This window comes from Gracilinanus agilis, chromosome 4, assembly GCF_016433145.1.
Source record: "Gracilinanus agilis isolate LMUSP501 chromosome 4, AgileGrace, whole genome shotgun sequence".
Taxonomy (NCBI): domain Eukaryota; kingdom Metazoa; phylum Chordata; class Mammalia; order Didelphimorphia; family Didelphidae; genus Gracilinanus; species Gracilinanus agilis.
In genome coordinates this window covers 395,587,841-395,613,555 of record NC_058133.1, presented here as the reverse complement: position 1 = coordinate 395,613,555, position 25,715 = coordinate 395,587,841, and the positions used below count along the sequence as shown (strand labels likewise).

Below are 25,715 nucleotides of genomic sequence, written 5' to 3'. Positions count from 1 at the left end.
AATCATAATTTGAGTAGGCTTATCACCTGATCCCCCTTTTAATGTTAAAATTCTATTATTCTGATCAAGAAGGAACAAGATATAATGTAAACAGTGTTGGAGATGGAAGTCAGAATAGAGTTGGGTTCAAAGCCTACACTATTCACAACAATTGATTCCTCCTCAGATTCCTCATTCATAAAATAAGAGAACTCAATTGCATTACTGCCCAGGAATCTGCTTACTAGGTGTGGCGGACCGTGAAAGCGGCCACAGGAAGACTCGGAAACAAGATTTCTCCTTCTGTGGTTCGGGTGTGATATACCGCGAGAAGACGGGAGGGGGCGAGGCCAAACAACAACCGAGGTCTTTCTAGGTTAACCGCAGAAGGATCTGAAGACCGAGTCCACCGAGGCCTACTAGGTGCAACTTGGGAGTCCGGGTGATCAGAATCACTGCAGCCACCACAGACAACCAGCCCGCGAGGGGCGTCGGGGAGGAGGAAGGAGAGACCTTTCACTAGGGGCCTACTCTACCTAAGTCCACTCTCTTGCCCACGCCCGCCTCTGGGAACACCAATCCGCAAGCGGCCGGAAGTGACGCTCTCGAGGCTTCGTGGGCTGGGGTTGGTGGTTTGTGTTGAAGGACTCAGTCGGGGAAACCCTACCGCACCAACGGCGGTCCCCTCCTTTGGGATCTTACAGCGGCGACCGGAGCTTGGGGCTGGATCCTGCAGGGAACGGGTGGGGATGAGGCCCAGGCTCCCCGGGGCCTCTGGGGTATCCCCCTACCTCCTTTTCCTTGTCTTTCTGTCTCGGAGTTGGGCTGAGCCCCCAACCTGGCTGCCCGCGACGTCCGTAGGTAGGGGTCGTGGAATCGGCCATTGGGTGCAATCGGGAGGGCGGGGCGCTGCCTGTTAAGCTACTGAGGGCCCCAGAAAACCTCCCCTGCTGCCTCGACCCAACTCTGTCCTTAGCGTCTAGACTTTCTTTCTTGGAGGCCGGGATTTCCCAGAACTTTGGCCGCTTAGTCACACTGTCTCTCTGTGGTTTGTGTAGACTTGTGGAAGAAAATTTTTGAAGGGGGAAGAGAAGAAGGGAGAGAAGGTGAAGAGAGTGGAGCCAGAGGGAGCCCATTCTCACTGAGTGAAAACCGAGCCCTCGACTTCCCTGAATTTCCCCATTTTTGTTTATGCTCCCCAAACTAATGCCAGCCCCTCCCCTCCAAAGAAAACCAATGGAATTTGTCTTGTAGCGTTGGGGGAGGGAGATAGGCGTTGTCCCCGTTATCTCCAGAATGATGTTTGCTTCATTTATAAATGATTTAAGAGTTTCACTGTTTGAAATTACCCTGGAAATTATTTTTAATTTGAGGAAGGTTTAACCAGCCTTTCCAGAAATGACAAAAAGGTAGATTTTTCTGGTTTCCTTTTGTTAATAAGGATTACTCCCAATTGTAATGGATCAAAGGTGTGCTGGGACCCAAGACTACTTTTACCTTTGGTGTTTATGGGTCCCGCGAGACTTTATTAGAACCACACTTAACGTGCAAGTGCGTACTTGTGCGAGCTTTGGATCTTTGGGATCTTTGGATATCTTCACCCTCTTGACTGTAGGTATTGCATTGGGCGATTTGAGTATTGTGACAAAAAAAAAAAAAGACTATTCTTCCGAGATGTTTATATTTTCTAAAAGTTATTTTTTTCAATTGCAGCAATTATAACTTACTGATATTTCTTGATATGCTAGGTGCTTCAAATTTTTTTTTTTAATTAAATGTTATACTGCACAGTCTTTTTTAAAAAAAAATTAAAAACCTTCACCTTCCGGCTTGGAATCAATACTCCGTATTGGTTCCTAGGCAGAAGGTGGTAAGGGCTAGGCAATGGGGGTCAAGTGACTTACTCAGGGTCACACAGCTAGAAAGTGTCAGAGGTCAGATTTGAACCTCTCATCTCTAGGCCTGACTCTCGATCCACTGAGCCACCCAGCTGCCCCTCTGTACTGTACAGTCTTGATTGCAAAAGTTAGGAAAGGAATTGATTTTCCAAAATGGTGAAAGTCCTCACATCATCTTCCTTTGGCTAGTCAGAAGCTCTTTTTTTTACTAGCTCTCCTCTTACTCTTCTTTTCTTCACTATGATTTAAGTCATCAGATTTACTTTTCCCAGATGTGAGACTTGACGCACAATTTCAGTTGATATAAACATTGAAAAGGTGATTAGCTTGTCCTTAAAGCTGAAAGTTCAGATGGGTATCAAGAACCAAAAATCCTTGTGATTCTACTTGAGCTATTTTGGAGACTCTTAGGTGAATTTTTTTTGTTGTTGATTTGTTCTCTCATTCTAACCAGTGGGAGGGGTGGTAGAACGGATAAAGATTCTGGTAGTATCTAGCTTTTAGTGACCTTCAAAATCCTGTTACATGTGAGGGAAATAAAATGCATGAATACTAGACTTGAACTTGGTGCACTCAAATTTTACCTCTGCCAGATACTTCCTGCGAGACCTTATCCAAGCCATTAATCTGTCTGGACCTAATTTAATATCTTCCTGAGTAAAATGAGGGAATTGAATTAAATTATCCCTAGGTCCCTTCCTGCTTGAAATCTGTGATCCTGAATACAAGTGGATACCAGTCTTGTGGGTAGGCGACATTGAACTGTAGGGAGGCATCCCAGGATTGTTAGAATGGGGTCTATTGGGTTAGTTTGGTGGAAAGAATTGGTTTTATATTTAGTTAAGAAGGCAGTACATCTTGTGCAGATAGGCATTATATAAGTGTTTATTGGGTAATCAAATAAGGAAAATTATTCCTTACATACTGTTTGATGTTCAAAACTAACCCATCAGTCTTGAAGAATTGGTAGTCCTATGTGCTATTCTACATTCCACTAAGTGCTGGGAAAACAAAGAAAAAGTTAAAAAACAATACCTGACCCCAAGGAGCTTACATTCTAATAGGAAAGATAGGCAGTACATAAATGTATTTTATATATATTTTATAAAATGCATCATATTTATGGTGATAAGGAAAACTGTACATATCTACATATAATATCCTTTCAATAATAAAAATATATTTCTGGTTTATATATAATGATATAAACATTAATAAACATATTGTGTTTGTAGTGTTCCTTATTAGCATATAATTGTGTATTTGTATCTATACATATATATGTGTGTATATGTACATATGCACATATATCTACACGCATATAGATTTGCAGATAAATATGTATTAATAGTTATCTCATAACCTTATGAGCTATGGTACTTGGGGAAGAAGGACCAGAAAATTACTTCTGTAAAAGATGGCACTTGGGATAAATTTTGACAGACTCCTAGGAATCTAAGGTGAGGCAGGAGGAGCATTCTAAATATGAGGCTTAGCCAGTAAGAAACAGTGAAGGAGAGGTGAGCCTGACTGAGGCAGGCTATAAAAGTATTGCCTTAAAAGCAGAGTAGGGTTTAAGAAAACTGGAAAGATAAAGGGACAGGTTTGTGAAGGGCTTTCAACGCTAGATGAGTTTTTATTTGCTGCTAGAAGTAATAGGGAATAACTGGAATTCAGGAAGAGAGTTAGTTGAGCTATGCTTTAGGGGAAAAAATCAGTTTGTTGAATGTGGAGGAAGTTGATTGCAAAAGGGAAGAGACTTGGGGAAGTGTGATCAGTTAGGTGGCCCCAAATGAGGGTGGTTGCTGTGAGTGGATAGAAGGGAGACATAATGCAAAGTGTTGTAGAGTTTAAAAATCCAATCCAAGAAAACAATTTATCAATCTCCTACTTTGTGCCAACCACTGTGCTAAGTATTGGGGATACAATTGATGAAAAGAAAGACAGTCACTGCCTTCTAGGAGTTTATAATCTAATGGGAGGAGATCACACAGAAGGAGGCAAGTTTCACACTAAAAAAGATAGAAATGGGGATGAATTGGATGAGAAGATGGAACTTGTGCAGCAGATAGCTTCAGGGTTTGTTTGTGTGTGAGGTGATTGATCCTGGCCTTCTTGAGCTGGAAGTGAGGTAGTGCTGTGGATTACTTCAAATAGTGAAGTGGTTTAGAAGAGCCACTGGGGTTAGTGAAATATCAAATCAGAGAGAAATAGGATTGCCTTGATGTACTGAGGACCCAGTAGAAATTAGATAACAAATTTATTTTGTACCCAGTCAGTATAGTTCCTTTTCAGAGGTTAGAACATCAAAGTGAAGAAATCAGAACTAGGAAAACCCTGCACCCAGTAACAGCTGCAATATTATTGTACTCTGATCAACTGTGAATAATAAACGCTAGTAGTCCCTGTAATTCAGTGCGATAATAATCTAAAAACAGTTCTGAAGAACTTATTATGAAAAATGCTATCCACCTACAGAGAAAGAACCGATGGAATCTAAATGCAGATTGAAGTATTTTTTATTTTGGGGGGGGGCAGGGTGTAAATCTATGTCTTCTTCAGAACATGACTCATATGGAATTATGTTTTGTGACTACACATGTATAGCCTATAGCAAATTATTTCCCCTATTATGAGGGAAGGGTAAGAGAAGGAGAAAATTTGGAACTCAGAATTTTTAAAGACAAATATTAAAAAATTTTACATGTAATGGGGAAAAACAATTTTTTAAATCTTTTTCATCTATTTTTTAAATTGAAGATGATTGTTCTTAGGGAAGGGTAAAGGTGGGGAAAAGGAATATAAATACAAAAACTAAAGAGTAATAATCCATTTTTAAAAATATTTTTTAAATATTAATTAAATAAAAAATATATTAAAGAAGGTGACAAAAATCAAGAGTATGACCATCCCTGTCTATATTTGAAATAAAATAAAGGAATGGTCCTGTTTTGTGTAATAGTGGCTCCTAGTGGCTGTATTTCTAGTTTCTAACTTTACTATAAGTAATGTCTGAGGAAAGTACTATTTCCTCTATTCTGTGATTCATTCATTAGACCCGTCTTTATTATACTAGTCTTTTCCCCCAACCCTGGCTCTTTAAGCTTATCTCCTTTTGACTACAGTACATTCTTCTGCCCTGGAAGATATGTTAAATTTCATTTCAAAACTTTTCCCTTTAAATTTTGTTCATATTCAGGATGTTACCATTTTAACGTAGCTGTTTGATGGTGTATTATGATGGATTTCATTTGGGTTTCAATTTTTTCCCCTACAAAAATCTTTCATATTAACTTTAGATGTCATATATTTTCTCCCTCTCCCCCCCCCCCCTTTTTTAGAGGTAAAACTAAATAGACCACAGTAATAGAGGGTTAGACAATATAGGTACTGGCAACACATTGGAATAGTGCAGTTGTTAAATGACAAGAGAAATATAATGTGCCCAATTTGAGACACTAAATAATAATGAAATTTGGCTGCAAATAAAAATAAATTCCTGTTAATGATTTTTCTGCACAATGAATTTTTTAGTATATTCTTTTACACCTTTGAAATGAAGGTTTCAGCCACATTCTGCATTTTAAATAATTTATTTTTCATATAATTTCATACTAATTTTGTAGAAACATCAGAAAGTTCAGTGACTTTATTAACCAAAAAATTCTTTGAAGCCCATCATGAAATAATACTATGATTAAAATTCTCTGGAAACAGTATCTTAATTTATAATTATTTATTAAATAATAAAAAGCAGGTCCTGAGAAAGAAAAGGCACCAGCCATGCTTGGCTGGCCATTCCTTTCTCAGTCTTCTCCCTATCCAGCTGGGCAGCTAGACCTTGAGCAAGCAAGTGTTCTCCTAGCCACCTCCTCTGTCCAAGGTTTCAAGGCAAAAAGCACTACTTCCTTCACCTACTCCAATTTATATACTTTTTGTCTCCATTCTTGTTCAACAAGTGGGTTGGAGAAGAAACAAGCTACAGTTTCAGTCTTAAGATTAAACTTTCTTCCTTTTAAAATCAAAAGGTTATCCTGGGGTACCAAAGAACAAAGTACATGATAGTATTACATTTTCACAATAAATAGAGAACAAGCTCCAGTTTAACAAGTTGTTATGAGGATTTACTACATTATATAAGATTACAACCATTGCTTAAAACGATAGCAATTTAGATTTTTCACCTACCAAAAACACTTGATATAGTCTGGACATTTTTCAACCAGCAGGCATTATTATCTAAACAAAGTAAGCATATGTACAGTTAATAATAACAGCTAACTTTTATTTAGTCTTTTAAGATTTACAAAGATAACTAGCATATATCAGTATTAACAATAAACATAAGGAATAAATATGATAACAAAATTGTTAAATGCAACAGATCTATTATATGCTTTTTGTGGGTATAGATCTGTGAAGAATCTGTATTAAAAAATTGTTTAACTCATGGAAACCTATGAGAGTAGGTAAGAGGGCCTAGGACAGAGCATTAGGGAACACCTGTCAAGGGCATAAAAAGGATGATGAGCCAGTAAGGGAGAATTGAGAGGGAGAAACCAGCAATTAGGAAGAGATTAGAAACAGAAAAGAGATGCTGTCTATGAGAAAGCTCTTCTTTGGGCCTTCATACAGGGTAAATGATCAGAAATTACTTTTGTTACTTCAACATTTTCCGTTGTATATATCATCCAGGTCACAGGATGGCATTTAAGATGAGAAGGAAACTTAAAAATCATCACCATTTTACAAATGGGAAAACCAAGGCAAACAGAGCTTAAGTGATTTGCTCAGGATCATACAAGTAGCAAGGGTCTGATACCGGATTGAAAGTCGGTCTTTTTCACTCAATTCGGTTACCCTATTCATTGTAACTTGCTACCCCCCTCTGATTTGGTATTTCTGAATGCATTTTTTGCTTCTGGGTAATCAATTCTTTGCCAGTAGAAGACGATTTTTTATTCTGTTTCCCTCTCTTCATTCCCTTATTCCTTTTGGGTCCAGAATGCTGATCTCCAGGTAATTTGAGATTTTACTCTGTGTAGGCTATATTGACAGTTCTTGCTTTTTATGTAAATTTGCATTACTTAAATTCAACCTTTCTGAAAGAATTCTGAATGAAATCTGCATCCCAACAAAACAGCTTTGCTAACTTTATATGTGCCCTAATGCTTTCTCCTTCTCTCCTGCTCCTTGTGGAGCCTTGTGGCCTCCTACCTCCTCAATCCCCAAAAAAAACCCTTCAAGTGAAAGCAGACCCAGAGGCTGAGAGGCCACCAGAACTTGGCTTGAGACCTCTGGGGCCCAAAGAGGAGACTTTTGCCCTGTGTCCTCTGTCCATCCACTTCTATATCTCCCCACATGTTCCTGCTCTCACTTCTCTGTCCAAGGGCCCCCTATATATCTTTGAATTGTGTGTGTTCTAAACCCCTTCCCTTCTTTCCTTTCTCCAGGTCTTTGAATAAATAGAGGGTACAGAATAGCCCCCTTAGGGAAAGCAAGTTATCTGTAAGACATTCACCAAAGGTTTTCTACAAGTTAGCATGATTGGATACTTCCAAAAAATTTAATTTTTTTTTGAGAAGATAGTAATTTTTTTTCTTTTAAAAATTATTTTTTTCCTGTAGTTTCCAAGCACATTGTAGGTATAGGGAATGGGAGTTTGTTTTAACTTCAGTTTTGTTATAACTTGAAATTTTTAATATTCATATACTAGCATGAGACACTTTCCCCAAAATTTGATCTAAAAATAGCTATTTTTTTCTTCTATTATGACTTCAAGAAAAACATGTTTAATAACCATATCATTTTTCATGTGTTAAAAGCACAGTTTGCAACTTAAAAAGCTTCTCTTTAAACCTACTCTTCATTTCTGTCTTAACTTTGGAACCTCCAAATCTAACTGGCTTTTAGGATAGGAAATTTATATCCTTCCTATAGGCATACATTATTCAGCTGTCATTGTATGTAAGTCTTTTCTTTCTTCTCAGCCCCTCTCCTTTTGGCATTTCTTGACTATCTCAGCTTAGTCTTCATTTCCAAACTCCCCTTATATAATCATCCTACAAATACTTTCATTACAGTGATAATAAAGAAAATGAGATGAAAAGAGTAAGAGTAGCTTGCATTTATATAGCACTTTAAGATTGCAAAGTGCTTTACAAGTATCTCATTTGTTCCTCATCAAAGCTCTGAGAGATAGGTGCTATTAGTATCCTTATTTTGCAGGTGAAGAAGTTGAGACAGAATAAGGTTGACTTGGCCAAGGATCATACAACTTCTAAGTGTCTGAAGCAGGATTTAAATTCAGGTCACTGATTTCAGGCTATCATACCAGCAAGCTCTAATTCAACCAAGGTATACTTAAATAATATTTAAAATTCAAAATTATACATAATTTGACCCATACTCAAAATGACTGTGTATGTTACAATAGGTTCTTCCCAAAAAGACAGCCCAACCTGTTCTATCTTTGTTCAGCTCTGAGCAAAACTGATTCTTCAATTGTAGTGTCTCTCTAAGGTGCTTTTTCCAGTGGACCAGCCCTTTGGTTTGCTGTTCCACCTGCATATCAAAGCTGGGACAATAAACAGTTTTCTTACCCTTAGTTTTCCTTATGTTGATATTTAGGCCAAACCCTTTTGTAGAGTTCTAAAACTTGATGCAATCAGCACATTTTTATCCACAAAAAGGAACATCTGGAAGGTCTCAACTTCTGTAGGAACTGTCCTTTTCCTTGGAAAGACAAAATAAAATCAACTGTTTTCAAACAAGCAATATTCAAGAATGAAGCTAATCAATAGGGCACTAGCATTAAAGGGGATTAGGAAAGATGTCAAATAGAAGATAGAATTTTGAAAGAAGCCAGGAATCAGAGATGAGGTAGAATATTCCAGACAAAATAAATAGTAAGTAAAAATCCTCAGAGTCTAAAAATAGAGTGTCTTAATCTAGGCAGGCAAAGCAGCAGATGTCACTGAATCATAGAGTATATAGTTAACAGGACTTTTATGTACTTTTTTTGAGCTTTTGCTTTTCTGGTTACTTTTGATTCATTATTCTTTTTTTAAAGGAATCAATATTACAATTCCTTACCCCCAACTCTCAATGCCCCTAGTAATGTAAAACCAACCCATACAACGGGCATTTCTGAAAATTTATGTCTATCTTTCATCTGCCTCCTTTCTGCAATGAGGTAGTAAGTATATACTTCATCAATCTTCTGGAATAGTAATCAGTCATTTCATTGATCCAAGTGCTTGAGTCTTTCAAAGTTGTTTTCTTTAACTAAATTGTAATCAATTGTACTTTTTTCTATTTTTTTTTTAAACCCTTAACTTTCCAACTTAGAATCAGTTCTGAGTATCAGTTTCAAGGCAGAAGAGCAGTAAGGGTTAAGCAGGTGGAGTAAATTGACTTGCCCAGGGTCACACAGCTAGAAAGTATCTGGGGTAAGATTTGAATCTAATACCTCTCTTATCTTCAGGCCTGGCTTTCTATCCACTGAGCCACCTAGCTGTCCCCTGGGTAAGCTTTCCCACTATCTGTTCCAAGTTCTTTATGCTATCCATTTTTTTCTTTCCAAATTCATTTCACTTCTAATTTCAATCTTTTAGCTTATGCTTCATTTCTCTTGCCTCTCTTGAAGTCTTTTAAGCCAAGCCATTTTCTCCCCTTAGGTTTTGCTGGTAGTTGTTAATGGGGGTATATACTCTTTTGGGTTTTCTCTTAAATCATTGTATTTCAATTTGCTTTCATTGTGTTTGGTTACTGACAATTTCATCCTCAGTTCTTGGGTTGGGATCTCATGTTCAAATCAGTCTCTTGTACCATTACTGGGTTGAGTTAACCTTGTTAAATTAAAGTCTTGCTCCTCCCTTGTCTAAATACTGCCACAGATCTGGATGGAGTAGCTGATGTGTGTGTCCAAATTCTGCCTCAATCCCTGGCTTCTGTTTCTTTTCTATGTTGGTCTATTGTGTGTATTCAGACCTCACTTGGTCTCTCTTTTTTTTTTTTCCTTCTCTTTCCACAATCCTCAATCAGGAGTCCAAGTAGGATGTTGGAGATTACTGGTGTCAGACAATATGCAGGGTTTCCCTCTCCCCCCCAAATTAGGGTACATGTCCCGAGTTGTTACTGTTTCTTATTATGGATCACATGCTTGCTCATAGGATGACTACATGGCTTTGTACCCTTCACTCTTTTAAAAAATTATTTTTTTAATCCGGATCTCCCTATTCATTTCAGGTTTTAAGTGAAGAAGGCACTTGCAGGCACAATTTAACTACAGATTGGCACAGAAGATTTGATCTCCATTTTCTCCAACCTGGGCATTTTTTTCCTCCTGAAGGAATCTGGTGGTTTTATCCAGATTGATTCCATGGTGCCAGATTTAGTGAGGACACTTTGTTGGCTTTTAGCTCTTCTGTGGCTCATATCCTGAGCTCAGATGATCTACCAGCCTCATCCTTCCTGGTATCAATGAATCAACCAATCAATAAATATTTATTAAAAGGCTACTATGTGCCAGTCTCAGTGCTAAGCACTGGGGAGAAGAGACAAAAAACAGTTCCTACCCTAAAGGACCTTAGAGTCTAATGAATTATTAATAAAATTATTATTAATAACAAATCCCCTATTAGCAGAGATTGTAGGTTCTACCATACATACACCAGACCTTTTTTCCCCTGTGCAGTAACCAGTGGAGGCTGATTCTATGCCCATTTCTATCTTGAAAGGCCCAGGTTGAAATCTTGCTTTAGGCACCTAATTATAAAAGTAGAGCTAGCTTGAAATGACCCAGGTTAAGCCTCATCTACAACCACAAATTTGCATTTTTTTTAAAGGGTAGGGACACATTTCAATGATCTGAATAACTCCAGTAACCAGGTAAAGAATTAGTTTGGTAGAAGGGAATTAGCATTGGGAAGGGGAGAAGACAAGTCAGCTTGGAGTCCAACAAACATGTTATCCTTGAATAGTGTATAAAGAGAAAACTGTAAAATAAGTCAGGAAATGTATGATAGATTATGATTGACTTGAATCAGAATTGTTAGTTACATGTAACTTACTCTTCTGATCATTGAAATATGTTCTTTCCCTTTAAAAAAAAATTTACAGATAAACCACAGCAGCCACTTTTTCCTTCATACCCTGAATGTTGTTAGTCATAAACCTTTGTGGTTGATAGATAAAGCTTAATGTGCTCTTCTGAGAAAATTGTTCTCTTTTCCATTTCATTGTTTTAATTTTTTACTATCTCATTTAATTGTTGTAATGTATTTAGAATTTATATACTTATATTCAGTGGCTCTAAATATGCTTTTGAATGGTGTTTATATCTAACCAACTCTTAGCACCTTCCTCTTTACACAATCCCCCAGTTTTCACTGCCATCTCCATTATATGCTGAACTGTGGGATTAAAGCTGTACCCTCCCATCCCCTACTTTGGAGTAATGCATCAGAGTACACTAGAGCTAGCCAACTCTAGCCAACTGACTGTGCTTCTCTTCTTTCCTGACATGCTCTGTCCCTTTCATCTCTTGCTCTGAGAACAATGGACCAATGCTTACCATTTCTTCTGGAAAGGAATTGTCAATCAGTTACCCTTTTGCCACCACTTGCCAACCTCCCAGGCCACCATTCTTCTCTTATTAGAATTAAGTTTTTGAGGGCAGAGAGTCTTTTTTTTTTATCCCCAGCACTTATCAGAGTATCTGGCATAAATTCATTATTTAATAACATTTTAAAAAATTTGTTCATTAAACTTCTTTCACTCATCCCTAGACCAGCATAGACATAAATTAAACCAAGAAAAAGAAATGGTTCGTATCTCTGTCTCAACCTGCATAACACATGTAGATTATGAACAAAAATGACAGAAATTTGAGGAACAAAGATGATATATAGAATGGGATCAGTAGATGCTATTAGAAAGATAGCCAGACGAGCTGGATAGGACAAAGCTAAAACTAGTGAGATTATTTGCTTTTTAATTGAATGTATGGGAACTTTAAGAACCAAAGATCATAAAATCATAGTAAGTGACTTTTATAAGGTCACAAAGCTAAGTAATAGATGAACATGATTAGAACTAAGTGTCAAGGTTCATGACCCCAGTCCATTTTCCCCCCATCCCAAAACCTAGGTGGAAGGTGTGGATTTACAGATAGAAGTGTACAAAAAAGGTCAGAGTTTATCCATCTTCAGACCTTGTGAAATTCTTTGGTTGACTGAAGTAGTGCACTTCAAAAAGTGAGTCCAGACACCCAAAAGTTCAAATTAATGGAACCAATATTTATTACTGGCCAGGGCAAATCTTCATAATGAAAGTTGCACCAGACTGAAATTATAGTGCAGATTTTATAGGGTGCAAGATACAAAGCAAACAATGTTCGTTAATGAAACATAATCTTGATGGAGCAAGCAAACCTTATCATCCAGAAGCTATATTCATCAGTAGTGTGGAGTACAGGACATTCCATTGTATATCTTATTCTGGACTGGCTGCTTGTTAATAAGGGAGTTACTTTCTCATGGATCCAGGCTGTGTTGTTTTGATTCCGAGCTGACTTACCTTTGCAGGAAAGCTCAATTCTGATTTTTACTTTCCCCAGGGAAAAACAGGTTTTCTGGTCAATGATTTAGTTTACCTCACTTCATGACAATGTAGGGAGATGAGACCCAAGAAAACTATTCCAAGTACAAGTGAAATCTCATACTCCCATACTAATTCATATTTGTGACGATATCAAGATAAAAACTAGAATCAAAATCATCAAAAATGGAAAGAATCTTAGGAATCATTTAGAGCAGCCTCAAAATATTACAGCCAAAGAATGTCAATCCTCCCAAATAATAATCTTTCAAATATTTGAAAGCCAAAACCATATTCTCCTTAAATTATCTAGGGATATTTACCTTGTAATTTCTTGAACTAAATCTCCTATGATATACTTTTGATTTCCTTCATTATCCTGATAAATTTAATAGATCATCCTGGTCACTTATCTAGGTGGATGAATTCTATTTTATCAGTGTCCCTTCTAAAATGCAGTTCCCCAGAACTAATCACATTGTTCCATATATGATCTAGCCAAAGCAGGTGACAGTGAGACCATCGGCCTTCTCATTTCTAGACTTTATGCTTCTATTCATTACTTATAGTTGCCATGGCACAGTGTTGACACTTTTTGAGCTTATGGTCTGTGTTATTTTCATATGAACTACTTTCTAGCAACATACTGTAAATATTTAGGGGTAGTATCTGATCGACTCTCTGGGTCTCCATTTCCTCATCTGTAAAAGTAAAGCTAGACGACCTCTTAACATTTCTTCCAATTATCTCATGCTTCTCTCGGTTTAATGAATGCATTGTTTAATTTACTAAAAACATTTTATTGATGTGTGACTTCTGAATTTAACTAGTTCATATTGTCACTAGGCTCTTAATTATAAATCATCATATTGAATTAATTATTCCATAATAATTTAAGATTTAATATAATTGAGAATTATTTTATACAAGTTAAAGCTCAAAATATAAAATTTTCTATAATTATTCCTTTCTACTATGTTTATTTTGTTAATTATTGTTAGCATTCATTCCTTAACATCTTCATTTAAAATATCTGAATCTCTTACAGTGCCTGCACCAACTAATGTTGAAATAAAATCTTATAATTTGAATCCTCAAGTATTTTGGAATTACTCATTAATGTCTCCGCCTCCTAATTTCACAGTAGAGTTAAAGGACTATGAGTAAGTGTTATTGTTTTATTCAGTTTTTTTTGTTTTTATTTAATTCCTTAGTCTCAAAAACAAAAGAATCCCTGACTAGCTTCATATTGACATAGAAAATCACAAATTAGCCTTACTTATGTTGTATTTTTATTTTGTTAAACATTTTTCTATTTTATATTTTAATCTGGCACCAGAGTCCTGCTTGGGCCAGAAATTTCATCCCTCTCTTAAACAATTCTAAGATACCAGTGAGTAGATTCCAGTGAGCATTACTTAGAGTTAATTTCTTAGAAGAAGCTCCTATGTTGTTTCTTCCCTGTGTTCTTCCCATATTGTCTAGGCCCATGTTGGCAAACCTATGACACATGTGCCAGAGGGGGCTGCTCCCCTCCCCCTCTCCACACATCTTAGGGCTCACATGTGGCATGAGGGTGCAGTTTGGGCACTTAGTCTCTAAAAGGTTTACCATTACTGACCTAGATGGGCAAACTTTTTAAAGAGGGGACTAAAGGAAAGGAAATGCTGATCTGTCAGTCTTTTTCTAAGGGAACTCTTTCAAAATTTCATTGTATTGTATCCTACTCATTGTATTAGTCAGATTGAGAATAATGTCATAATGTCAGGAGGCCAGATAGAACATTTCAGGGGGCCGCATCTGGCCCTTGGGCTATAGTTTGCCCATCACTGGCCTAGGCAATCAATAGCCTCTCAATCATTGTACAGTCCTAGGCCCTCCTCTAACCCTTTCCCAATTCCTCAGAAGCCATCCTTAAGAACCTGTTAACTATTTATAGCATTGTTACTATAGTATTCACTGTTTTCAATCTGATTTATTTTGCATAAAGTTGTTTTCATGGAACTAGTTAATGGTGTTATGGAAGATATTCCTATACTCTATATGGGTATTAGAAGTGCTTATAGCTATGTCTTTGGATAGATGCTATCTTAAGGCTTTCATTATTTTTAATGAAATTAAATTTTTAGTACTTCCACATTCTTCCCTATTTGGGTTATCTCTTTTAATGCTGCTTATTATTTGGGTATGTTTATGTGATGACTATAACAAGTTGCCTTTCTTTTCTTTATTAGGGAAGGGAAATGGATTGAAGTCTGCACCAATATTTCTGAACACTTTTGTAACATATTTGAACATGTTAAAAGCCCAGACCTTTCTTACTGGGCCAGAGTTAAAGCTACCATTGGACAAAAAGAATCTTCCTTTGCTGATTCTCCAGTATTTAGAATGTGTAAACAGGGTGAGTAATATGTGTGAACATAAAATTTCCTAGCAGAAAAAAATTTTTAACCCTTACCTTATGTCTTAGAATTGATACTGAATATCAGTTCCAAGGTAGAAGAGCAGTAAGGGCTAGGCAGATGGGTTAAGTGATTACATAGGGTTACATAGCTAAAATGTATCTGAGGCCAGATTTGAAGCCAGGTCCTCCTGTCTCCGGGTCTTATGTTGTGTCCACTGAGCCACCTTGCTGCCTGATGTTAGAGATTTTTAAATTTCTTTTTATGTTTATGAATGAGTAAAAAAGTATTAGGGACTTGGTGTGCCAAGTGATGAGTATACAAATATAGAAAGAGGCCTCTGCTATTCCAAAAGAGTTTACCCCTTCATAAGAGACATTAACACAAAGAGAAGTAGTGTTCAGGGGAGGGGTACTTTGAAAAGGGGTAATGAGTAGAGCCATGGGACTTGTCCTTTAAAGCAGTGGGGAAAAGGATTGCACACATGATGGTGTGGAATAGCAATAGTGGAAAGCAGCAGCATTGTTGTTCTGCGGCACTAATTATGAAGAACTCTCACCAGTCAGAAATACAGGTTCCTATAGTGGGAGCTAGAGAACTGGGTCCCAAGTGAGGAGATTCACAATTTTTTTACTTTTGCAACATTTTCTAGAAATGTTACCTCCATGAAAATTATGAGTTAGCTATATTCATATTTAAATAAAACTCCTGATGACTTTCCACAAAAATATATATGTCTCATTCTGCATCCTAAGTCTTATCCCCATTCTGTAGTGGATAGCATGTTTCATTATTGGTTCCCTAGAATCTGCTAGGGTCATTTTTCAGAGGCCTTATAGCCTTCAGAGATGTTCATTTTTACAGTGTTATATAAATTCTCCTGGTTCTATTAATTTCTTTCTTTATATGTTTATAAAAGTCCTCAAAATTATTCATTTTTCTATTGATAGGATAATATAAATTTTTCTAATTCTGCTTACTTCACTATGCTTCAGTTCATTTAAATCTTCCCATGTCTTTTGAAATTATCTATTTCCTCATTTCTTACAGCAAAATAGTACTCCAGCACATTCATATATTACAATATGATTTGTTCTTTGATCTGACATTTCTTTCTTTTTCTAAAGCTTTTAAAATATATCTATGTATATACATATATATTGCATTATGATCAGTAAAGTAGATATATATTATTTTCTGCCATTTTTTATTGATTCAAAGACAAAAGAGTAATAAGGGTAGGCAATTGGAATTAAGCGACTTGTTCAGGGTCATACAGAAAGTGTCTGAGGACAGATTTGAACCCAGGTCCTCTCAACTCCAGGCCTGGTATTCTATCCACTGTATTCTATCTAACTGCCTCCATGTTCTGATTCTGAACTATTTGACAGTGCTAAGTGAAAACTTTATTTTCTTGTTCTTCAGTAGCTATGACTATTTGAAAAAGGTAGAAGCTACAGAACTTGCAGAGACAATTGATAAATTGCATCCTTAAATTGTTTCCCTGGATTCTTTGCTGTCATGAAAGAAGATAAGACTTAAAAATAAGCCTTCAGAAACATGGCAAAATAGCAAGAATGCTGGACCTAGGAATCAGAAGAGCCTTAGCGGTTGATGTTACATGATTGTTCCTGGGGCTTTGAGACTTACCTATCAGTGATAGTTGGTTGTTGGATGATGGTGGTGGTGGGAATGATGAGCTTCTTATCTACAAGGTATTGTTCCTTTCAGTGATGGCTGTAAGCTCCTGACTGGAAGTAGTACTGGTCTTAGGTTCATGGACTCTGGGTCCTGTCAATTTTCTAGGTTGTGAGGAGAGAAAGTAGTGGAGATCCTGATCTGTCTGGTTCATGTCGCCTCCTATCTTTTGTGATACCATATTGCTTCAGCTAGAATGTCTAGCCTGCCCATTGGTGGCAGTTGGTCAGCACTTGATGGGGAAAGTAGTCCCTTTCTCTATGGAGTTTGCTCTTCTGTCCAATGACTGTGAAGATCAGGCTGGGAACAAGGTTGGTTGTTGGCAGGTTGTTGGGGCTGCTATTCCTGGAGTTAATTGGGTTTATCCAAAAGAGAAAAAAAATGTTAAATGAGTTCTATGCTAAGTTCAAAAAGATTTTCCTCTTAGAAACATCACTTAATATAAATCCTGGCCTATTGTGCATTGTACTCATTTAGTTTTTATTTGTAATTAAATATGTGAAGTGTTTAGAAGTTATAAAGTTATACTCCTGTAATTCAGATACCTGTAAAATAATACTCCTATAATTCAGATTTGTCATTCTATCCAACTTAATATTCCAATTTGGTGTCCTTTTTTTGAATTTAGGAAAGAGACCTTCAGAAGTACCTTTGAGAATATTTTATACTCAAAAAACAATAGTTGTTAGAATATACCTATATCAGAAAGGAACTACAGCAATTTCTAGGTAGATAAATTGACAATAAACCAGAAATTCTTTGACTAGAAAGGATGTTACTGGCAGAGAAAGTTAGTTAGTATGTGATTCCTTACATGCAAAATAAAGAATTTAAATATGTGGTTCCTTCTAACTAAATTATTGTGACATTGGACAGCTAGGAAAGAATATGGATAAGACAACCTTCCTTTTGATATTAGCAAAAATGAAAAATGGAATCATGGATCAATCCTGTTTTTAATTCTGATAAAACCTGGAGTCAGGAAATTCACCTTCCTGAGTTTAAAACCTGTTGGCCTCAGTTTCCTCATATGTAAAATGAGCTGGAGAAGGAAATAACAAGCCACTCCAGTATATTTACCAAGAAAACCTCAAATGGAACCATGAAGATCAGGCCTGACTGAACAACAAGAGGTTCTGTATTAGTAGACAGGTAGGTGAAACAGTTGATAAGTGCTCAGCCAGGAATTCAAATACAGCCTCAGCCACTTATTAGCAGTGTGACCCTTGGCAAGTTACTTAAACTCAATTTCGCTCAGTTTCCTTGGCTGTAAAATAGCAATAACAATAGCATTTGTCTCTCAGGCTTGTTTTGAAGATCAGTGAAATAACATTTATAAATCATTTAGCCTAGTGCCTGGTACATAGTTGATACTATGTGATTGCTAGCTGCTATTAAATATAATATTGTAGTAATAATATTAATATGATTAATGATAGTAGCTAGTATTTACATATGTCTCTGGCATTAGGCTAAGTGCTTTACAAAGATCTCATTATTGTTCTTAGATTAACATAATCAAAATGTTTTGTATAGACTTGGAGCATTCCAATGAGGCCAGTCTATAAATGAGCATTTATTAAGGGTTTATTATATGCCAAGCACTGTGAATATAAACAAAAGCAAAACCAGTTCCTGACTTCAAAGAGCTTGCATTCTCATATGGACTAGAAGTTATACTTATTCTGCTTCTCTTCAGAGAAGAGAGATAGGAGCAATAGATAAAATTTGCAGTGAGTCACGTTTAGCTCACTGGAAAAGAACAATCAGAATTATCCAAAATAGAACGAACTACTGTAGGAGAATAAAGGGTTCTTTATCTTCCCTTGAAGGTCTTCAAACAGAAGCTTTGTAACTACTACCTGTCAGTGATATTATAGAGGGCATTCCTGTTCAGGTATGAGTTCTGGATGATATCTGAGTTTCTTCCAGTGCTAGGATTATGCATTTGTTTCTAAATTGGTCAAGGATTCTTAAATTTTCTAGTGTAGCACTCTCAGGAGATTAGGTTTGTAAATCCATATACAAAGGTAAGAAGGGTCAGCTTGCCAAGAGATGTTAAGACTCACTGTCAAATTTGCTTCACCGAGAATAAGATGGAATTAAATTGCATAAGGAATTTCCTGAGTGAATTTTACTGAATATTAGATTACAAAGGAAAATTAATAAAGTCTTGTCTGAATAGCTTATAGAATGTTTTTTTTTAATCTTTCCATCATAAACTAAATATTGCCCTACTTAGACAAAGGAGGGACTATATTTCTCCCAAAGTTTTCCTATATAGAGGGCTAGAACCTGGACTTTACACCTAACTCCACTTACCTTTTGCTGGGCTATTTGGTTTCAACCCCAGGGAACCTGTTCATGCAACTTTAGGCCCCCTTCCCCTCCCTTCCAGTTTCCTTTTCTTTCCTATTGTCTTCTCCAAAGTGTTCAAGTTCCTTGAGGGCAGGGACTCTCTTTTTTATTTGTATTGTATTTGTATCCAGTTCTTGATACAGAGTAGGCATTTAACAAATATTTATAGTATTTTATTAAACTCATGTGCCTAAAATAATATTGCTGCTTATTTCAGGAAAAATTGGGCCACCCAAACTGAAGGTTCAAATGAAAGATCACCAACTTATCGTTGATATAAGCCATCCTCTAATAATTGTTGAAAATAAAAAGAAAGGAATTGTGTATGACCATTATGAGGATGAATGCAGCATGTTCTCATACAAGGTGTATTGGAAGATAAATGGAAGTATGGTATGTTCAGCATTTTTCAAATTAGAAATATTCTGACTATAATATAAGTTGGTTATCAGTAGAATAACAAAAGTTCTGAATATCTGCACATAAAGGCAGAGAAATAAGTAAAGAAAGTATTTATATTGTGGAAATGAGGTTAAGTTTTAATTAATCAAAATCAGCTTAGCTGTGTACCCACAAATAACATTTTCTTATAAACATTTCTTATAAAAGTTTAACTAATGTGAAACAGTTGTCACAAGAAGGAAGACCAGAATCTGTCTTCATCAGCAAGTGTTGATATACTGTGCTAGGGAGAAATGGCAGGCAAGGACAATCCTGCCTTAAAACATAAAATCATTTGTGAAATCATTGAAGAGGATGTGTAACCTTGGACACATCACCTGACTTCTCTAAGCTTTATTTTCTTTATCAGCAAAAATAAGAGTTAAATTAGATAACTCTAAAACCCTTCCAGCTTTTAAATCTGTGTTCCTTTGACCCTTAATGATAGAATATTTAGTGGCATAGCTTTATAAAACATAGAATACACTACACAAAAAAAACAAGTCTTAAAATTTGGCATAAGACCCAAATCACAGAATTTGAAATCTAGAAAGAATATCAGGCCATCTAGTGCAACCCATATCTTACTACAACATAGCTGATGAGCACCAATGAGCCATCATCCCAAGAGTACTTATAGAGATACCTGACAGGAGGATAATAGATAAATGTAAAGAACAAATTTGTTAAAAATAGAATACATTTTTCAGAATTTCTCTAATAGTTTATTTTCATCATCATTGTGTACTATTGGGAGAAAGCAGAAGTTATTTATTTCATTGCCAAAGACAACAGCTTTTGCATTGGAAATGCCTGAAAATAATGGCTGACAGGCAGTTGATATCTAAAATATTGTAAGAGAGCACCTTGTTGCCTTTGACACATTCAAGGAACTTGGTCCAGATTAATTATACCTTTGAGTACTAAGAGAACTGGCAGCTTAATAATAACTGAAACACTGTTAGTAATAACTGAAAAATCATGGAAAATGAGTGGTCTTCCACAATGAAAGAAAAGTAAATATACTTTTTTTTTTTTTTTAGGAAGCCTCTACAGAATATATACAGGTCAGTAAGCATGACCTCAATTCCTTGGGAAATTATTAAATAAATGGTAATCCAGAAAAGGAAGTGATGATTACAAAGGACCAGAGTGACTTCATCAACAAGAGTTTAAACCTTTTCTACTATCCTCGAGTTTCCCATACTTCCCTCATTTCTGCTCTCTGAGCTAAGGACCTTGCTGTTCACTGAGAAATTGAATGAAGTCATTTGTTTTGGACTCCTTTTATACTCTTCATCTCAAAACCACATAAAGTTATTGCCCACTCTCTTCCTTGCTTCCAAAAAAGAAATGGCCCTTTTTTCTTCACTAAGGCTCATCATTCTACATGTATATGTAATCCACTTTCCCTCCTGGCTTCTCCAGAAGATTGCATCCTCTGTCATCCCCCATTCACTTTTGAATCTTCAATTTCTCTATCAATTTCTTTTCTACTGGCTTCAAACTTTGTCCATGTCTTCCTCCATCCTTAAAAGACCTTTATTGGACCCCACCATCCTCTCAAATTTTCACCCTATTAATTTCTTCTCTGTCTCAGCCAAACTGTCCATAGCCAAGCTATCTACAGTTACTGTCTCCATTTATTCTCCTCTCATTTCTTAATCCTATGAAATCTGGCTTCCAAACTCATTATTTCACCTGAAACTGTTCTCTCCAAAGTTCGAAACTAATTGCCAAATTTGATGATCTTTCCTCAGTCCTATTTGCTGCATTAGGTACTGTTGACCTCCTGAATACTCTCCTTTCTGCCTATTTGTTCCTCAGTCTCCTTTGCTGACTCATCATCCATACATATCAGATACCCCTAACTTTTAGTACCCTCCTATTCCATCCTAAGCTTTTCTCTTCTCCCTTTACGTTCTTTCTTGGAAATGTCCTGTGCAGATGGCCAATAGAACTCTATTGCCCCGATTTCTTGGCTGAGCTTCAGTACCATGTCACCATTTGGATAGTTCAGACCCTACCTTTAAAGTGTAAAAATAAAAATAGGCAAACACAAAAATAAGGACAAAGACCTAGGAAATAAAAGTTGAAAATTGATTCCCAGATACTTTTGATAGATGTTACCAAAAGTATCTTCAGTGGTAAAGTGAAGTGAAGCTCAAAGATGAACTTCCTTCAGGGCCAGGTACAAGGAACGCTAAGGAGACTCATATTATAGAATATAAGCTTTTTATTTAAAATATATGAGGGTAAATGGATTTCTTATTCTAAGGCAGTGATGGGCAAACTACAGCCCACGGGCCAGATGCTGCCCCCTGAAATGTTCTATCTGGCTGGGCGACATTATTCCTAATCTGATGAATACAATGAATAGGATATGATACAATGAAACTTCGAAAGAGTTGCCTTAAAAACAGACTGAGAGCTCTGCATTTCCTTTCCTTTGGCCCCCTCTTTAAAAAGTTTTCCCATCACTGTTCTAAGTAATTCTAACTCCACCCAAATAAACTCCCAGGTCCCGCAAGGAACTGCTTCTCCTGTGGTTCATAGGGTACACTAATCCTCCCTGATCTAACTAACAAAATTTTATACTATTCTAACTAAAACTACCACTATAATTCTTAACTTTATGTTTAAGTTATAAAAATAACCAAGGCTAGCTGGTTGAGTCTCAACCAAAGACCAGGTTTTGTTTGGTCTTTTCAGAGTTTAACGAATCTATACACAGTAACAGATAAATGAATAGCGTTTTCCAAGTTGGAAAAGAAAACACTCCCCTCCTTCAAGTCTTTCACTCAGACAGAGATAGAGAGAGGCAAAGATGTTACCTTCTCTAGCCCTGAGAGAGAAAGAACCTGCGGATGGCTCTGTCAACTGCCAGAAGCCAACTGTCAGAATGCCACACCCAGAGTGTGTAATTGTCATAGAATAATGGTTACAACTGCCAATATATGAAATTAATACTCTCAGCTCTATTTGAAACTCCAATTCTTCCTCAAGTCAGCTTCTCTACTTATCTCTAAACTAATAAAACAATACTTATTTTCTAATATCATCCTTATAGAAGCCTAGGTTATTGCACCAGCCTCCTCATTGTCCTCCCTGCCTTCATCTCTCACCTCACCAGTATACTCTGCTAGCAGCCAAAGTACTTTCCTTAAGTAAATTTGACTGTGCCTTTCCCCTACTCAATACTTTTTAATATAAAAATATTAATTTCTGCATAGTTTTATAGCTCTATTCAGTCAAGCCCCAGTCTGTTTTTCTAGCTTCATTGTACATTTTTCTCCTCCCCAAACTCTGTCATTCAAACTAGTCGGTTTCTCATCATCATATACAACACTTTCCCCTCTCTTTGCTTTTTTACTGACTATTTCATATGTCTGGAATGTATTTCTATGTTATCTTTAGTTCATAGAGTCCTACTTTTCCTTTAAGATGAAGCTCTAGTACCATATTCCACTTAAAACATTTAGTCATCTAACCCCACCACCACCTATAATGTCCTATCTCCAAAACTACCATGTATTTAATTATTTTGTATATTTTGTTTTTGCGTTAGGTAATAAATGTATGTATACACAGATCTCACGTAATTTGCATAACACAAATTTGACTTTACATGAATTCTGAAAGACATCTATATTTCAAAAACTAATTTGACTTTACTATATAGTATCATACTCTTTTTCTGCTCCTGCCTTTGGACTTGGTATTGTACGGCCTTGCACTACCACCAACATTAAAAAACAAACAAAAAAAACCCTTAAATTGCTCCCAACTGAAAGCAGAAGAATTTTGCTCAATCATATTTGGAGCTTGTCTTGATTACTCCGAGAGGAAACTTTTATGCCACTTGTGTATCTTCTGTTGGTTAAACTCAATTACTATATGTCTGTCCCTGGCCCCTGCATACTTCTCAAATGCCCCTCTCTGTATCCAGGCCTGGTCCCCACTTGTCTGCCCCCAATATTCTTCTGGTTCTGGCCCTGCCACCAGCCTCTATATGTTATTCCCCCTAACATTACTTCTCTGTCTTCTACCCCCACATGTCCTTGAACCATGTGCTCTCCCCTTCCCTCCATGAGATTAGGGCCCCTTCTTGCTTCCCTCCCTCTTCCCACATGTCTGTGCACATTAGGTAAAAATCACCATACATAAAGGTCTGTGAAACAATCTACTTTTAGGTAAAGTGAGAACTGTCTGTATATGTTTTGTCTCCCATTAAAATATGAGTCCTACTGAGATGAAACTAATTCATTCTTTGTACTTCTATGCCCATCACTTGGCACAAGAGGATTGATTGATTAATATCAAACCAAACTTTTTTTAAGTTATCAGATAAATAGATAAAAGATATTCTGTAGATAATGTACAAAGATTTTAGTTAAGCCTTAGATCTTGTGACTCAAAACACTGGTGAAATAAGAAAACAAATGAAATAGATTTAGGACTGATTGTATGACTAGACTCATGATAGTTATTAATGATAAAATGTCCACTAGATGTTTCCAAGATTTCTGAAGTTTTGTGGTATTGAAAAATGTAAAAATCATTCTTAGCTCTAAGAGCCATACAAAAACAGCTTTTGTGCCTTCACAAACTCCTAAATTAGCACATCATTCTCTTTTCTATATTGAATCCTCCTTATCCAGTTTGTTGTTAGTCCCTTCCAATTTGGTCATCTACAGATGTAATAATTATTTAAATGATTATGCTATTTTATGAATGTCTCTAGATTGAAGTGAAAATTATTTTTAAACTGTTAATGTTTTATTCATTTTAATAACTTATACAGATCATTGAGGAAGAAGATGACAATCAACCTTGCAATGAGACACAATGTCAATTAATTATACCAGGAGCTTCATTTAATTCTGAGTATTGTGTTTCTGCTGAAGGATTTTCACAGAACTCAGCTATTTGGTCATTTAAATTTGAGAAATCAGAAGAACTGTGTATTAAAACTCCAACTGAGAAAGAAAAAGGTAATATTTTGTTATTCTCCTTTAATCCTACCAATAAGCCTAAGTATTGTGACTAACAGCTATAGAAAGGTTTCAAAAATGTGATCTAATTTGAAATTTAGGCAGCCTCCACTTTGAGATGCTTAACAGTTGAGTAATTTTATCATATGCAAAAATTGAGAATACCCCCCCAAAAAAATGTCCCTCTGACCATAAAATATAGTAAAACCTGGTTTGACTGGAATATTCAAAAAAGAAGTGCTATTATAGGAGATTAATTCAGGTCAAAGGGCTGAACTGAAGGCTTGAAGTTCTCTACTAAAAACTTTTCTTCCTGAAATTTTTATTTGTATCAAATTTATGATCATTTTTTATTACTAATGAGATTGTTTTCTTTTTAAAGTCCCTATAAAATATAGGGTTTACTTTTGGCCTCATTTTTTCATTTTTTAAAAATGTATTATTTAATTAATTACTTTGAGGTGTTTTTTCATAGTTACGTGATTAATGTTCTTCCCCCTCCCCCCCTTCCCCCTCCTGGAGCTGATTAGCAATTCCACTTTGACCTCATTTTAAAATACACACAGAGGATTGGGGAATGGCTGAATAAATTGTGGTGTATGTTGGTGATGGAATATTATTGTGCTGAAAGGAATAAAGAAATGGAGAAGTTCCATGTGAACTGGAATGATTTCCAGGAATGATACAAAACGAAAGGAACAGAACCAGGAGCACATTGTACAGAGACACTGATACTTTATGACACAATCAAATGTAATAGATTTTTCTGCTAGCAACAATGCAGTGACACAGAACAATCCAGAGGAATTTAGGAGAAAGAATGCTGTCCACATCTAGAGAAAGAACTGTGGAATCAGAAATGCATGTATAGGGGATGTGATTAGGGTTTTGATATTAAAAGATCACTTTACTGCAAATATGAATAACATAGAAATGTGTTTTGAATAGTGATACATGTATAACTCAGTAGAACTGCTTGTCAGCTTTGGGAAGAGGAGAACAAAGTTGGGGAGGAAGAGATTACGAATCATATAACCATGGAAAAATATTTTAAATAAAAATGAAAAAAAAAACACACAGATCTTGGGTTCAAATCAGGCCTCAGACACTTCCTAGTTTTGTGATCCTTGGGCAAGTCACTTAACCCCTTTTGACTAGCCTTTACCATTCTTTCTCAGAATTGATTCAGAATGTAAGGATTTAAAACACACGCACTATAAAACACAGTGATTAAATAAAAACCTCTATAAAAATGAAATAATTTATTGCATAATCTCTGGAATACATTCTAATTCTTCTTTAATTTGGAAAATATATAAACACTACCATATTTCACATTCTGT

General features: G+C 36.3%; 1 protein-coding gene across 1 annotated transcript in view; it reads left to right on the top strand.

The window, feature by feature from the left end:
* The first annotated feature begins 670 nt into the window (after positions 1 to 670).
* Positions 671 to 25,715, top strand: part of IFNGR1 (interferon gamma receptor 1) — a 32,678-nt gene continuing 7,633 nt past the window's right edge. The window contains exons 1-6 of the mRNA XM_044677101.1: positions 671 to 840; positions 13,528 to 13,642; positions 14,714 to 14,880; positions 19,155 to 19,330; positions 20,422 to 20,445; positions 24,183 to 24,372. Coding sequence (XP_044533036.1) covers positions 729 to 840; positions 13,528 to 13,642; positions 14,714 to 14,880; positions 19,155 to 19,330; positions 20,422 to 20,445; positions 24,183 to 24,372 — 784 coding nt within the window. The 5' untranslated portion in view covers positions 671 to 728. The remainder of the gene's footprint in view (positions 841 to 13,527; positions 13,643 to 14,713; positions 14,881 to 19,154; positions 19,331 to 20,421; positions 20,446 to 24,182; positions 24,373 to 25,715) is intronic.